Consider the following 16,008-nt stretch of genomic DNA (forward strand, 5'->3'; position numbering starts at 1 on the left):
AGTAAATGTGCCCCATGGTGTTTGGGCTTTAGTGAACTTTTTACTTTTTAAAACAAAGATTGCAAAAAGTCTCCAAAAGTTGCAATCAGTTCTGAGCTAATTTCTACGCCTGGTCATGGGTAGCCTTAGTTTTGTGTTAAAATTTGTGACTTTTTTCAGACTTTTTTAAAAAGTTGCACTTTCACATCTGGATTAAGGTGATAACAAAGGGAAAACTGCACAAAAATAGACAATGCAAACTTTGAAGGGAGACTTTGTTAGGCACAAAAAATGTCACGAATGCGCACATGCACCATGAAAAGTCTCAAAAATTTAAGAAAAAGTCGAGGCAAAAGTTTGAAAGATTCCCTGAAGGATTTCAGATCTGAAGCCAGCAGAATGTAACTCTTGATACATTGTTCAATCTGCCATAAGTACAAGTAAAACTATGAAATGTATTTTTCATATACGGTATATACTCGAGTATAAGCTGACCCGAGTATAAGCTCAGGTACCTAGTTTTGCCACACAAAACTGGGAAAACTTACTGACTTGAGTATAAGCCTAGGGTGGTAAATGGTGCAACTACTCTTTATTAAAAAGTGCCTAGCAGCAGCCTCCCCTTATCAATAAAATATCCAGCAGAGCCCCCCTTTAAAATAAAATGTCCAGCATGGTCCCCCTTTAAAATAAAATGTCCAGAAACGCCCCCTTTAAAATAAGATGTCCAGCAGAGCCCCCCTTTAAAAAGAAATATCCAATAGAACCCCCTTCAAAGAAATGTCCAGCAAAATAATGTCCAGCAGGGCCCTCCTATTTTAAAAATATCCTTTAGCATAGACTATTTTGTGATATATCACCTCTGGTGCTCACCCCCCGGCGTTCTCTTCTCCCCAGCTCCGACTCCCCGGCAGTCTATGGTCTCTGCCTGCAAGCACACACTATGCCGCAGCACATGTACATGTAAAGCCAGATCACAGAGAAGCTAAGGTAGCCTCTGAGGCTCATTTGCATACTGGTAAAAGTTGATTTTAGGAGAAAGGAGGCCTTGAATAGCAAACATAAGAAGATTACCACATTCACAGTGCCTGGATCTACGAGTAAGTGCCCCCAGTTTATCATGCTGGAGTTTGATCTTAGATTTCCTCCAAATTCAGCGCCTCGTATGGACCAAAGGAAGATATTTTATTAACAGTAGTGTGATTGTTAGTAAAGTACTAATGGACTAAGTAAAGCTGTGAGTCAGTATGAAATTGAAGTTACTCCCAAGAGAAATTTTTCTTTCAAGCCACTCCTTTGTGTATCATAGACTACTGTGTAGTACTTTCTGGTGATGGGCTGCACTGGCGAAACTAGAACAGACAGTTATTTATAGTATACCATTGGAGGCTTTTTATACTTCTAAAAGGCTATACACAATGCCGTTTTGAGGAAATATCCATGTATTTGCTAGACAAGAATTAGAACTGTATCTAAAAAAGTCTAACACACTGGGGCACTTTAAGAAGTGTCTGTGCTGCGATTGTGTCCCACGCAACCCTCTTGTGGTGCATGTGCGCTAGCGTCCATGCAACATAAACTTGGGGACGTGCTGACTGATCCACACCACAAAAGGATGGTGAACTCTGTCAGCCCAGTGGAGGGTAGCGGCAGATTCATGATTTCTGACGCACTCAGCATTATAGACACACAATGCACTTTTAGTGAATGTGCCCCACTGTATATATAGTCCTATCTTTGATATGTCTTCTCAGTAAAGGGAAACTATTTTAGGTCTGTATAGATAAACATCATTTGTACATATTTTAAGGAACAGAATTTCTACCACATAATCTATTATTCATTTCAATTCAATTGAACTTCTAATGGCTGTTTGAAAAGGAAAAAAAAAGTCCTCCAAAAGCAGAATACAATTTATGCAGTATTGAAGATGGGAAAGTCAAATAATTCTGCTGTCATTTCTTTTAGATATTGGCTGTAAGGTCTTATGCAAACAGAATCCACATTGGTTCAGTATCACACAAATAAAGATAAGGTATACATGAATGCACAAGGAAAGGTCACCATTTTTTGTATTTTGATGCAATTTTTAAAGCCAAAGAACAGTAATATATTAACCACTTCCATACTGCTGTACAACTATATACCTTATAAAACAGTATAAAGCTGAGCCCTCTACATATGTGGCGGGTGTCAGCTGACAGTGCTTCACATGGGCGTTGCCATCTTTGGTGGCCAATTGTGACCTCATTGGGGGGTAATGATGGTTTCTGCCAAAGACAGACTGTAGTACAAAAGCAGTATATTCACAATATACAGCTATACAGTTGTATTACAGTATATTGTGTTAGAGTAGTTTAACTTGCTTGGTTAACTAATTTAGTTATCTGCTTCTTTACTTATGTTATCATGAACTTTGTACAAACTGAGAATCTGGAATACAGAAATATAATTTGTTTATGCACAATGGTTGCACAATAGTTGGCCTCTGACTTGGATGTTGGACGGATGCGGAGGACCACAAGGATATGTAGGGGTATAATCAGTTTTTGATAAACAATGTTGTGAAATCTGTATAAATGTTAAATGGGAAACACATGTCTGTTTTTATCCTTTTTCACATTTTTCCATATCTTATTAATCATGCTGTCATAAGTTACTTACGTAAATGGTATAAACACTCCTATTTTGAAAAGGTATAAAATAAACTGCGTGGGGATAATTTTTCAGATCTCCATGATACAGATATATCGTTGTCTGTGTCTATGTTATTTCGGCCGTTTTATTATTTTAATTAATTACTCTCTGCCTGATTGATATTGAACTCTTTATTACTTCAACATTTTGGAGGCCCCAGCGAGATCCTGAACCTTGATCTGAAGACTGGCCGGCAAGAGCAGCTCCCTGGTTGAGGAAATCGTATCCTAGGTGAGTGAGCCCTTGTCTCACTGCTTTCCTACGCTAAGGGCTGTTTTGGCTCAGTCCAGATTGCAAGCTCCAGGCATCATCGCAGGTAGATTGTGATTAATTTTTAATATAGAATTTTTTTGAGGGGTAGTTATATGGTTATATATATATCTTATTTTTAAACTTTTGTAAAGGTTTCTAATATTTTCTTCCTAATCTTTTTCTTCCTAATCTTTCCTACCTTTTTTTACCTCAAATGTCATATTGAATCATATTGTATTGATTTATTGTGTTACTAACCATTTGCCTATGCCTTTCTTAGATATGCGTACGTAAGCCAGTGTGTTTCTGTGTCTTCTGTCTATGAGATTTGATTTCCTTGTCCTGTTTGTCTAAACACCCATGAGACTCCTTGCTTGTGGAATGCTTGTATGAGGGTTAAATAAACCATACCCTGTGTGAAGAGCGTTAGTGATCAGATCACGCTCTGCCTGACTGTCATAAAGGAGTCCGTTAGTATAATTATTATATATTTGAAGTTGCAGGTATTTAAAACTTCAAATTAGTTCAGCCTTTAGTGAATAGTAAAAACACCCAGGCACATTGTGTGTGTGACTGCTTTTGTTGAGTTGTTTTTGTCTTGTGTACACTGCAAAGGGTTGATATCTATTAGCCCGGCGCAGCCTGAGTGAAGTGGCTGATCCTGGCAACAGGAGAGGTCCAATTGAGTCGGGATAGGACTTCTGTAGTTCCCGGTGATTAACCTGGTTCGCCAAGGGGCACCGAGTCAGGAGTCAGTCTGTCTCTCTACATGTTGTTTCTGCTTTTAACACATCCCGCTTATTAGTAGTGGTGAATATCACCAGATTTTCCAGTATCTTGCTGCTAAAAATCTATTTTGCTGCTAAAATAGTAAGACAAGGTAATGTTGCTGTGCACATATATGCTTTTTGAGAATTAGAGTAAAATAACCAGGGGTGAATAAGCATACTAATGTATGAAGAGTATATAGCTATTGTTATTGGATTACTTTTGTGGTTCTTTGTCTATACCTACTTGTGGTGCAGGATTTGCCAGCAAGCACGAGAACCTCCTCGTACTGAGATACAGCTAGTTTCCTATACAGAATTTACAAACGTCTAGTCTGACCAACTCAGGGGATTTGTGAATTCAGAGTGATTTTACATAGCGGGATATTACACTGTGCAATTAGCTACTGCACGGCTGACTGCTATGGGACTTATCTTTTCTAAATCCAGGAAAGGGGCAGGAAAGGTCATCCCCAAGATTACAATGAAGGATTTAGTTAAGGTAGAGCATGGGAAATGGGCAATCAAGAATGCCAAGACTATCCTTAAGAGAGCTGGTATGCCACCAGTTGGATGTCTTGATGCTAATAGGTGGAAGAGATTTCTAAAGGAGGAGAAGGACTGGATAGACAGGCATGGGTATCGCATGCAAGTTCAAGCATGGCTGACAACCTCAATGAGGCATGATCCCCTTTATAATACACAGGATGATGAGGAGGAATATAGGGTTAAGAATTTTTGCTCAGATGCACTAAGGTATGGGAGATATCATGTAGGTGTCCCAACTCCAGGAACCCCTATAGCGCCTGGACAAGCTGGTTCAGGCATATATCCAGATCTGTCACCCCTTATGGACTGGGGTCATCACAGTTCCAGTACTGAATATGGGGATATGACAGCTTTGGAAAGGGCAAACATGGGACCCCCGGCATATACGAGCACAGCAACATGGGCATGGAGGCATTCTAATCCATCTTCTCCTTCAAGTCCCTCCTTTCAGGGAGGTGAGCAAGGTTGGAGGTGTGGCTATTGCCAGTACTGTAACTTTGAGCAGGCAAATAGATGTGAAAGATGCAGAACGCCTAAGAGTGAGTTTGCAAGTGTCTGCTGGAGACTAAATAGTTTCCCTAGTAATTCTCCAACTTCCCCTGTAGGAGTGTCAACTCCTTACACCCTTACACGTCCACGTTTATTAACAAAGATTCTTAGGGATGGAGAGAGCTGGAGTGCTCATAGCATTAATGGTAGAGGAGACAGAAGTAATGTAGTTGAAGAACCTAACAAGGATAAAATGAATTTGCGTTCAGCGACATGGGTTTGTAAATGTGGTACTGTGCATACTCATGAGACTAGTCCAGGATGTTCTACATGTGGTCAGCAGACACCTAGAGGAGTAACAGCATTTCCTGTTATAACTCAGAGGACAACAGAGGGAGAATCAACTGACACAGTACAGCGAATAACCTGGTATAAACCCTGGACCCAGGGGGAACAATTAATAATGGTTGACAAATTACCAGACCCATACAAGAATCCTAATGGGTTCTACAAAAATATGGAGAGGATTCGACTAACATATGATGCAGCATGGGTTGATTTGTATTCCCTCTGTAGTGCTGCAGCAGGATTTCCTTTTGTTGACAGGATAACTAGTGTACCTGTTACAGGGATTAATGGAATTGAGGAGGTTCCAGTTAATGGGAATGAAAGACTGAGCAAGTCAGGTGAAATGTTCATGAAAAGGCTTAAAATTGTGACCAAGGAGATATTTAGTCAATCAGGGATTGGATTACCTGAAGCTTTCCAATTCTCTGATGAGTCTGTGGACAAGTATCATGCGAGGCTAGTTTCTATCTTTGTGGACCAAGACTTTAATGTGTCACAATCAGATAGCAGAGATGGGAGAATATTGAGAACGTGTTTCATAAATGGTTTGAGAGAAGAATTAAAGACAGAATTGCTGAGAATCCGCCCAGAATGTATGCATACTCCCTTGGAGCAATCGTTGGTTGTTCTTCGGAGTTTAGAGGAGCAAATTAACAAAAAGAAAAAGAAGCAGGCAGCCAAACAGGCAACTGTACCTATACTGATTGCGGATTTAGCACAGGCAGTAGCAAGAAAAGAGAATCAACAAGATGACAATGAAAAAATGGACAGGTTTAGGAAGAAGGGACTGTGTTTTGAGTGTGGAGGAAGAGGACATATGAAAAAGGATTGTCCTTCAAGAGGCAGGGGTAATCAAGGAGGTCGCCCTGATGACTCTCAACGTAAAAATTTTGGAAATCGTCCCTTTAGGGATTAGGAAATTGGCAGCCCCCAACTAGTGAAGTCCTCGGTAGTGATTGTGCCACCCCATTCTGGTCCTAATGCATCAGTTAAATTAACACTACCTGATGGCCACGATGTCAACTGTATGGTGGACACGGGGGCGAGCCGTACAATTATCACTTCTCATGATATCCCACGTGAGTATCTGGGGACTACACAAGTTGTAGGTACAGGATTGGGGGGCAAACCCTGCATGCTTAAAGAAACAAAACCCTTAAAATTGCGATTATCAGACACCACCGAGCTTTGCATGCAGCTTCTGGTTTCTGAAGATTGCCCTGTGAATTTACTTGGTGCCGATGTTCTAAATGCTATAAATGCTGTTATCAGATACGGTAAAAAAGGGATATCGGTAACAGGGCCCCTTACTGAGCCTATTCTTGCGGTACTAACTGCTATGTTTAACCCATTACAGGAGCAACTGTGGAAGGGAAATGAGCAGGACATGGAGGTAGCAGATATGCTTGCACAAGTTCCTCCTGAATTATGGGTAAAGAGTAAAACGGATGTAGGGCTGCTCAGAGTAACCCCGGTAAAAATCAAATTGAAGCCAGGAGCAGTACCTGTAAAGATGAAACAATACCCCCTGAGCAAGGAACAGACAGAGGCCATAGCAGTTCAAATTGAAGAGTACCTTAAGATTGGGGTCATAAGGGAGTGCCGATCCCCTTATAATACACCACTTTTTCCGGTAAGGAAAAAGACAGAACCAGGACAGCCCCCGGTATACAGGATGGTACATGATCTTAGAGAAATAAACAAACTCATGATCATAAATACTCCTATAGTGCCAAATCCCCACACCTTGTTGAATCAAATTCCTCCAGGGGCTGTATATTTTACTGTAATTGATCTGGCAAATGCTTTCTTTTCAGTCCCAGTAGATGAGGAAAGTCAGTTGTATCTGTCTTTTACTTTCTTTGCTAGGCAGCTCTGCTGGACTAGGTTGCCCCAAGGGGGGGCTACATCGCCTTCAGAATTTTCTGAAGCAATGGCTAGGATACTCCTCTCTTGGCATCCAGAGGATGAGAGCACTTGCTTGCTTCAGTATGTGGATGATTTACTCCTTTGTACAAAGACCAAATCCATTTGTCTCAAGGAAACTTTGTCACTCCTTTTGTTTCTACAGTTGGAGGGATGCAGGGTTTCCAAAGACAAATTGCAGGTTGCCAGACTCAAGGTGGTGTTCCTGGGACATTGTATATCCCAGCAGACAAAACACATTACACCAGACCGAAAAGATGCAGTTGCCCGGCTTGCTGAACCCAGGACAGTCCGTGAATTGAGGACGTTTTTGGGTTTAGTTAGCTATTGTAGAGAGTGGATTCCATCCGCCTCTTCCTTGATGCAACCACTGTTTGATGTTCTGGCATCCTGCAATAAAGGCCAGCAGTTCTCGCTTGCTCTGGAGGCTAAAGAGGGGTTCAAAAAGTTAAAGGAAGCAATAACCTCAGCTCCGGCTTTGGGAATTCCTAATTATGCCTTAAATTTCAGTTTGTTTTGTCATGAAGTCAATGGACATGCAAAGGGGGTGTTAACCCAATTGCATGGAGGTAAACACCGCCCCCTTGGATATTATTCAGTACAGCTGGACACAGTGATCAGGGGTGCACCCTCTTGCATTCGCGCTGTGGCAGCATGTGCACTACTAACCGACAAAGTTGCTGACATGGTCCTAGACCATGCATTAACTATCTTTGTGCCGCATGCAGTACGGGAATTGCTATCGCAAGCTCGAATAAGACATTTATCAATGGCAAGACTAACAAAGTATGAGGTGACACTTTTAACTCCACCTAACATTACTATTAAGAGATGTACTATCCTTAATCCAGCTACTCTGCTACCTGAATTGAATGAGAAAGAGCAGCCTGATATTGATGCAGATCATGATTGTTTTGAGTTAATGAAAACTGAAACAAAAGAGCTTGACAATGTAACTGAATTATCAATTCCAAATGCTGACTTTGAGTTTTTTGTTGATGGTTCCAGGTACTATCTCGACGGGAGACCATACACCGGATATGCTGTGACCACCTTGGAAGAAGTGGTAAAACAGGGTTCACTCCCTTCTGGGTGCTCGGCCCAGGAGGCAGAGTTGAAGGCACTCACTGAGGCATGTATAATGGCTGAGGGACAAACTGTGAACATATATACCGATTCACGTTACTGTTTTGGCATTGCGCATGATTACGGCCAGATATGGCGGAGTAGAGATTTTGTTGGGTCCTCAGGCAAACCCATCAAGAATGCTGAGGCAGTGGCTCAACTTTTCCGAGCGTTAGCCTTACCTAAATTGGTTGCAATAATTAAGGTACAAGCTCATACCAAGGAACAATCTAGAGAAGCAGAAGGGAACCGCAGGGCCGATGCCGCGGCTAAACAGGCAGCTCTGCTTCCCCTCCCCTTATCAGCTCACACTGTGGCCCTAGTGCCACATAAGGGGGAGGTGGATATGGACCTTCTCAGACAATTTCAGGAACAATCTCCTAGACAGGAGAAGGAGGAGTGGAAGAAGAAGGGAGCTGAGAAGAACGAGGAAGGTATGTATGCAATTAGTACAAAATTATGCCTTCCTCGAGCACTCTACTCTATGATGTGTGCAACAGTACATGGACCTACCCACCAGTCTAAGGAAGCAATGGTAAGTTTGATCAATCAAGGATGGATGGCCCCGGGATTCAACAACGCTGCTACTAGGTATGTTCAGGGTTGTATCATATGCGCATGCCATAACACTGGTAAGACAGTGAAAGTACCTTTGAGGTGCAGCCCAAAGCCATTCTACCCGTTTCAGAGACTACAGATAGATTTCATTCAGCTTCCACGAGTGGGCACATATGAGTATGTTCTGGTGTGTGTTGATCTCTTCTCGGGATGGCCAGAAGCTTGGCCCACGGCAAAAGCAAATGCAAAGACAGTGGCAAAGAAAATCTTGGCAGAAGTGGTGTGTCGATATGGGGTGCCTGAAGTTGTTGAGAGTGATAGAGGGACCCATTTTACCTCTGAAATCTTACAGGAAATATTACAATCCCTGGGAATTGAGCAAGCTTTCCATACCCCTTACCATCCCCAGAGCAGTGGGAAGGTGGAAAGATTAAATGGTACATTGAAGTTAAAAATTCAGAAAGCCATGGCTGAAACGGGTAAACCATGGACAGAATGTTTGCCATTAGCTTTACATACGGTCAGGACAACGCCAACTAAGAAAGCCCAATTAAGTCCCTATGAAATCTTATTTGGGGCTGCCCCAAGGACAGGTTTTTACTTTCCTCAACAGCTCCAGGCATTACATTCAGACATGACACAATATGTAAGTGCAGTACATAAAAATTTGCAACAAATTCACAATCGTGTTTTTAGTTCCATTCCAGATCCTTCCTCCATTGAAGGCACCCATTCACTGAAGCCCGGAGACTGGGTTACAGTTAAAAGACACGTGAGAAAAGCATTGGATCCACGCTTTGATGGTCCATTCCAAGTCCAGTTGACTACTCCCACATCAGTGAAACTGGAGGGGAAACCAACCTGGATTCACGCTTCCCATTGCAAAAAGTTGCTTAAATCATGAAATTAGGGAAGTATATCGCGTCTTATTTTCTTTATTTCCAAATTATTGTTTTAATTAAGGGAGAGACAAGTATGATGGAAAATAAATTCATCAAGTATCATAAAATTGTGGCTGAAATGAGAAATCTCTCAGATTGCTGGATTTGCAGTCACTCACCTGTTTCTGCTAATTCCATGCCATATGCAGCCAACCCCTTACCGATAGAAGAGTTGTTACAAGTCCCCTGTCATGATTTGTTCCCCTTACGGTTGGATTCTCCACAACGGGATACCGCCATATCCTTACCTGTAATTGGGTGGGTAAAACAACCCTGGTGGCAAGTTAATATATCATCTAGAATTGGTACCTGGTACAAGTATGACCATAGGGAAGATGGGTGGAAAGGGAGGCCACAGGCATCCATAGAGGTTGGAGAAGTCCCTAACAGAAACCTTAAAATAAGTTTTGCTGGAGAAGAAAAGGATTATGCTAACGCTCAGAAGTACTATTTGACTAGAGTATTACATGATTTGCACTGGAATTACACCACACTTTTTCCCTCAGGTAATAAGGCTGAGTGTTTCAAATTAGATGCCTTCTTTAGACCAAATTATCTAGGAGAGAATATTGATGAGGAAGTGGAAGGCATTAAGGGGGATGGAGCAGATGACATGAGTATTGATCCTAGGAAACGGGCACCTAGTCATCCAAAATGTGGCCCTCTTATGTTTTATCAAATTGTTACAAGTGATGATAACCCCGACCCATGGTGTCTGTATGATGACACTGTCATGTTAATCTCTATAGTAGATGCTTTAGTTCGAAGGTGGCAGTTTAAATTACCCAATGATGTATATATAGTCTGTGAAAATCAGGCATTTAAATGGCTACCCCAGGGAGCAGGGGGGACTTGTACTCTAGCTAGGCTGGAGCCAGCTACTTGGGTTTGGGATTCTAAGGATATTCCCTTTGAACATTTACCAGCACATATGTTGTCAAAAAGGGAGACACCCCATTTTCCTAAAATGCCTGAAACACCACAATTTAACCATCCTACTAAGTTAATACATGCAAAACCTACTTGGGCTGAGAGGGTTGGTATGTATGCCCCAGTAATTAACAGTTACTTCTTATCAGAAGGAATTCTCAGAAATGCCAAGGAAATTGAGGATTTGGGGGAACTGTTTGATAACATCACAGATTATCTTTTTGATGCAGTGGCTGTGACATCTATATATTTAAAACAGTTGATTATTGTTACCAATCAGCATGCAGTAGTATTGGATTATCTTACTGCAGCCCAGGGTGGTTTGTGTCAAATAGTGGGCTCAGCATGTTGCCATTTTATTGATCCCAATGGCACCTTTCAGATCACTCATGACTTGAATCGAGCAAACCAACTTAAAGAGGGGTTTAGGGGTACTCATCTAGCGCCACCCGAATTCACCTGGCCAGATTGGCTATCATGGCTTAACCCATTCAACTGGTTTAAAGGAATTGGAGGGTGGATATCGGGAATTTTCCATATGTTGATACAAGGTTGTTTCCTAATACTGATTATTTTTATCCTAGTGAAGATTTTCCTTTTAATACTGAAAAAGATCCTAAAATCCAATTGTTTTGCAGGACAATCGAAATCAGCTAATTTGACTATCATCAAAGACTCCACATCCCCAGTAATGATGATGACCATACCTGCTCCACTCCCTCAAGTAGAGCTACAGACTTCAGATATGGATGCATCAACCACAACAGCTCCAAGCCCAGCCTCACAGTTTAAGTGCACCTATTGTGGAAAACAAGCCGTGGAGAATCTTGCCAATTGCATTTATTGTGGAGTAATGTTATAATGCTATTCCTATACACTCTTATTAATGGACTTATCTAATGGAAACATTATGACTCTTATTAATGGACTTTTATATAGTGGAAACATTATGAAAATATTCCCTCTTCTTGTACTAGTTTATGTGAACTAAGAAAAGTTAAGATAGGGGAAGCAGTGGGGTTTTCTGGATGGATGCTGGACGTCCCATAATTTGTGAGGACTAGTGCTCTCACACATTGTGTAGGAAGGATGACCTTATGCACTGTTTCCCATGGAAATTGAGGCTAGGTAGAGAGGGATAGTTCATGTATCTAGTAAAGAATTGATAAAAAGGAGGGACTGTTAGAGTAGTTTAACTTGCTTGGTTAACTAATTTAGTTATCTGCTTCTTTACTTATGTTATCATGAACTTTGTACAAACTGAGAATCTGGAATACAGAAATATAATTTGTTTATGCACAATGGTTGCACAATAGTTGGCCTCTGACTTGGATGTTGGACGGATGCGGAGGACCACAAGGATATGTAGGGGTATAATCAGTTTTTGATAAACAATGTTGTGAAATCTGTATAAATGTTAAATGGGAAACACATGTCTGTTTTTATCCTTTTTCACATTTTTCCATATCTTATTAATCATGCTGTCATAAGTTACTTACGTAAATGGTATAAACACTCCTATTTTGAAAAGGTATAAAATAAACTGCGTGGGGATAATTTTTCAGATCTCCATGATACAGATATATCGTTGTCTGTGTCTATGTTATTTCGGCCGTTTTATTATTTTAATTAATTACTCTCTGCCTGATTGATATTGAACTCTTTATTACTTCAACAATTGCATGAGTACTCAGATCTTGGAGGGTTAAACCACCCTGAAATAACCTGAAATAATAGTTTTAAAACATATATAAAAGGTTGAAAAAATATAAAATTAAAATTAAATTAAAAATATATGAAAATCCAAATCACCCACCATCCGCATCCCAAAATGTCCGATATCTTTTGAAATATAAAAACGATTATTTCTGCTGGTGAACCCTTTAAAATAGCACTGACTCTTCTTCCCCATTTTGGCACACATAAAAAGTGCCAAAAATAGTATCAGTGAAAATGTCACGCAAAAAAATTACACCTTACACAGTTCAATACATGTCACTATGAAAAAAAAATATAGAACTACAACATCTGCCAAGATTTTTTTTTTGTACAAAAGATTTTTAGTTCTTTTAGTATTAAAATAAATTTGGTATCTCTGTGATCACATTGACCCAATGAATAAAGGTAAGGTGTTATTTGGACCACAAAGGAAAAGATGTAAAGACAAATATGGCTTAACTGGCAATTCTACCTTATTTGGATTTTTTTTCCAGCTTCCCTGTACAATGAATAAAATGGTGCCAATAGAAAGTACAGTTTGTCCTGCAAATATAAAACCCTCTGTAAAAAAAAAGGTATGGCTTGTGGAATAAAAAACATAAAACGCAAAAATAAAAAACAGCATGGGAAGGAAAGGGTTAAAAACATTAAAAAGTCTAATCTGTTCTTTTTTTTACATTTCACCACTGATTTTGGATTCAAAAACGTTATCAGAAAACCTGAATGTGTGTCCCAAATGATGGGTTGGTATTTCTACAGCCTGAAAATGACAAAAAGAGGAAATCAATCAGCCTCTACAAAGCAAATACTAGTAAAAATGACTAGCAAACGAGTACTATTTCTTTTTATTGTGGATGATAAGAGCATCTGCATCGTGGCTGCAATTTCCTGACCTTTAGACACATACAGCATACGCCACCTCCTGAAATAAGACATAACCTCATGTTTGAAGAGCACATCACTGCATTACCAAATGATGACTCGAGAGTTTCAACCAGTAGGCTAAGCGCGATTACTCACAGGCTTGCTGTGAAAGGATGCAGAAATGTAAAGTAACATGCTTGATGACTTTTCCTTCTACAGCAGATCAAGACGTGTTTGTTTTTCATATGATTGCGAAATACCGTACATTTGTTAAACTGAGCTCCTAAAACTGTGTCTTCTATTATGATTCCATTGATAACTAATGATATCAATACATTTCTTATCATGTGAAGCCTGTCTTGACTAACTGATTTAAAGAAATTTAAGGGCCTCTTTAATTTATATTCAACAAATCAAGGCCTAGTACTGGTTTGAGAAATGCAAACTAGCCTCCTATGAGTAAACTGTAATTCTGGAACAATTCTATATCGGGAGAGTTCTGTAACTGTACATCCAAAAGCGCAATCAGTAGTCGCAAATAGACACACAGTTACATCTGAAATTATTTTTTTTTAAAAAAGGACATAGAAACACATTTCTTTAGTATATATATATATATATATATTACAAAGTTTACTATTATCATCTGTACTATTGATTTAAAGGGGTATTCCCATGAAGACAAGTTTCTTATATGTACTCAGGATAACACAAGTAACACATTTTATAATTCACTATTATTAACAAAAATGCAGCATTTCACAGATATAAGTCCAACCTGTCTCTATCAGTCCTGGTGTTCACAATTTCAGTTGCCCCTATACACGACCCTGTAACTTCTAACTTTAGGGTCCAGCTGCCATCTTGGATTTTGTGCTTGCTCAGTTTCTGTGTCTTTCTGCTCTGAGCTTGTAGCCACGCCCCCTGCAGAGAGCTCAGAAACTCAATGATTCACTACCCGGCAGGACATTGTGAGCAGAGAGAAGCTTCAGGTTGCAAAGTACAAGGAGATAAGTGATCCAGGGGAAGGGGGGGGGGGGGCAGGCACATATTTGTGAGAACACAGATGTAGCAGAGCTGCATAAGCATCTCATGGATCTCATGCATCTCTCACTTGTCTCATCTCTTTCTGTCTCTATGTCAGTGTGTTTGTACAATGTCAGAAGCCAGATGAAAGTGTATATAAACCTGTACCCTGATAATGTAACCACAGTGTCACCCCACAGAACTAGATTATAATGTGTCTGCTTAGAGTCCCAGCCCACATTTTGGGATTTTGCACTGAGCAGCCTAGGGAGTGATAGGAGCTAAAACAGCAATAACACTGTAAAATTTACTAAAATTGTAAAGTAAGGGGTTAAAATGATCTTTATTGTTTTAACATCACTAGGGGATTGAAATGTGAGATTTTTTTTTGTGGGAAAACCCCTTTAAAGAGGACCTGTCATCCATATAAAAGGCAGTGTTACACTGCTAGCGTTATCGGAAAACTCTAACGCTAGCAGACACTGCCGCACTGTACACTAGAAACACTGGATCGTGCTGTAAGCGGTCGGGCGTATTCATGAGGGGGCGGTCCGGGGGAGAAGCAGCGCCTCCACTCCACAGGCCAGCGGTGACTGCCGAGCTTCATGGGCCCTAATCCCACCTCCTTAAGGAATACGCCTGACCGCTTACAACAGTGTATCACTTCTACATCTGTTGTGGCACTAGGAGCTGCTTACTTTAGTAAGCAGCTCCTTTTTATGGGTGACAGATCCTCTTTAAGCGATTATGTAAAATGTTTAGTTACACTTTAAGTAAATGGTGTTTAGGGGACATTCAGAAGAGGGTACAACGCTGCATTTAAAAATTGATTAATAAATGAGAATGGACATTCCTGTTTGACTTTTTTATTAACCGCTTATCACCAACGCTTGTTTTCAGCTCAATGACCAGAGTTGATTTTTCGCATCTGACATGTGTCACGATAATTGGTTATAACTTTGCAACACGTTCACATATCAAGGTGTTTTTGAGATTGTTTTCTCAAGACACATTGAACTTCATGATAGTTGTAAAGTTTAAGTGATAAGTTTTGCGTTTCATTCTGAAAAGAATGAAAATTTGGCAAAATTTTGGCAAAATTTCTCATTTTTAAAGTATGAAATGTTCTGCATTCCAGACAGGAAGTAAAACTACCCCAAAAGATAGATAATTAACATTTATGGAATGTCTGCTTTATGTTAGAATGATATTTTATGCGTCCTCTCCTTTTTCAAGGATGTTATGAGGTGCAGAACTTTAGGTGCGATTTTTCAAATTTTCATGAAAATCGCCAAAACTCACATTTTGAGGGACAACTCAGTTTTCAAGTAATTTCGAAAGGCCTAAATAATATTAAAACCCCATAAATTACCCCACTATAGAAACTACACCTCTCAACGTATGTTAAACAACTTCTATTAAGTCTAGTATCCCTTTAAGTTTCACATGGGTTAAAACAAAATGGAAGTGCAATTTAGAAACTTTTGACTTTTTTGCAAAATACATTCATTTAGGCCAAAAATGACCCTTTCATAATAAATAAATTGATGAAATGCTCAGCAAAGTCTGATGCCTAATTTCTCCCGAGTAAATCGACACCCCATATGTGGTGGTAACCTGCTGTATGGGCACACAGCCGGAAATAGGATGAAAGCAGCGCCATTCAGAGCAGATTTGTATTGTCACAATATACGGGCCATAAAATTGTAATTTTTTTGGTAAAGTGAACATATGAGGGCTTATAATTTGCGGGATGAGATACAATGTATAGATAATTCATTTGGGGGGGGTCTATGGCTTATTCATGAGATTTTATTAACTATTTCAAGGGGGATATA

At 40.1% G+C, this 16,008-nt stretch overlaps 1 protein-coding gene across 5 annotated transcripts; it reads left to right on the forward strand.

The window, feature by feature from the left end:
- Positions 1-2,330: 2,330 nt before the first annotated feature.
- On the forward strand, positions 2,331-12,144 carry LOC140126748 (uncharacterized). 5 transcript variants are annotated; one of them, XR_011854888.1, is made up of 2 exons: positions 2,331-2,992; positions 11,200-12,144. XR_011854888.1 is itself a non-coding variant. In XM_072146563.1 (2 exons), exon 1 carries the CDS (start codon positions 4,120-4,122, stop codon positions 5,995-5,997), a length of 1,878 nt encoding a protein of 625 aa, XP_072002664.1. In that variant the 5' UTR covers positions 3,882-4,119; the 3' UTR covers positions 5,998-6,555; positions 11,200-12,144. The 5 variants fall into 5 exon arrangements, 2 of the variants coding, with proteins under 2 accessions (XP_072002664.1, XP_072002665.1); XR_011854890.1 differs by having other exon boundaries at positions 2,331-2,907; XR_011854889.1 differs by lacking the exon at positions 11,200-12,144 and adding an exon at positions 9,387-10,210.
- Positions 12,145-16,008: the final 3,864 nt, after the last annotated feature.

The sequence above is a fragment of the Engystomops pustulosus genome, chromosome 4, assembly GCF_040894005.1.
Source record: "Engystomops pustulosus chromosome 4, aEngPut4.maternal, whole genome shotgun sequence".
Lineage (NCBI taxonomy): Eukaryota > Metazoa > Chordata > Amphibia > Anura > Leptodactylidae > Engystomops > Engystomops pustulosus.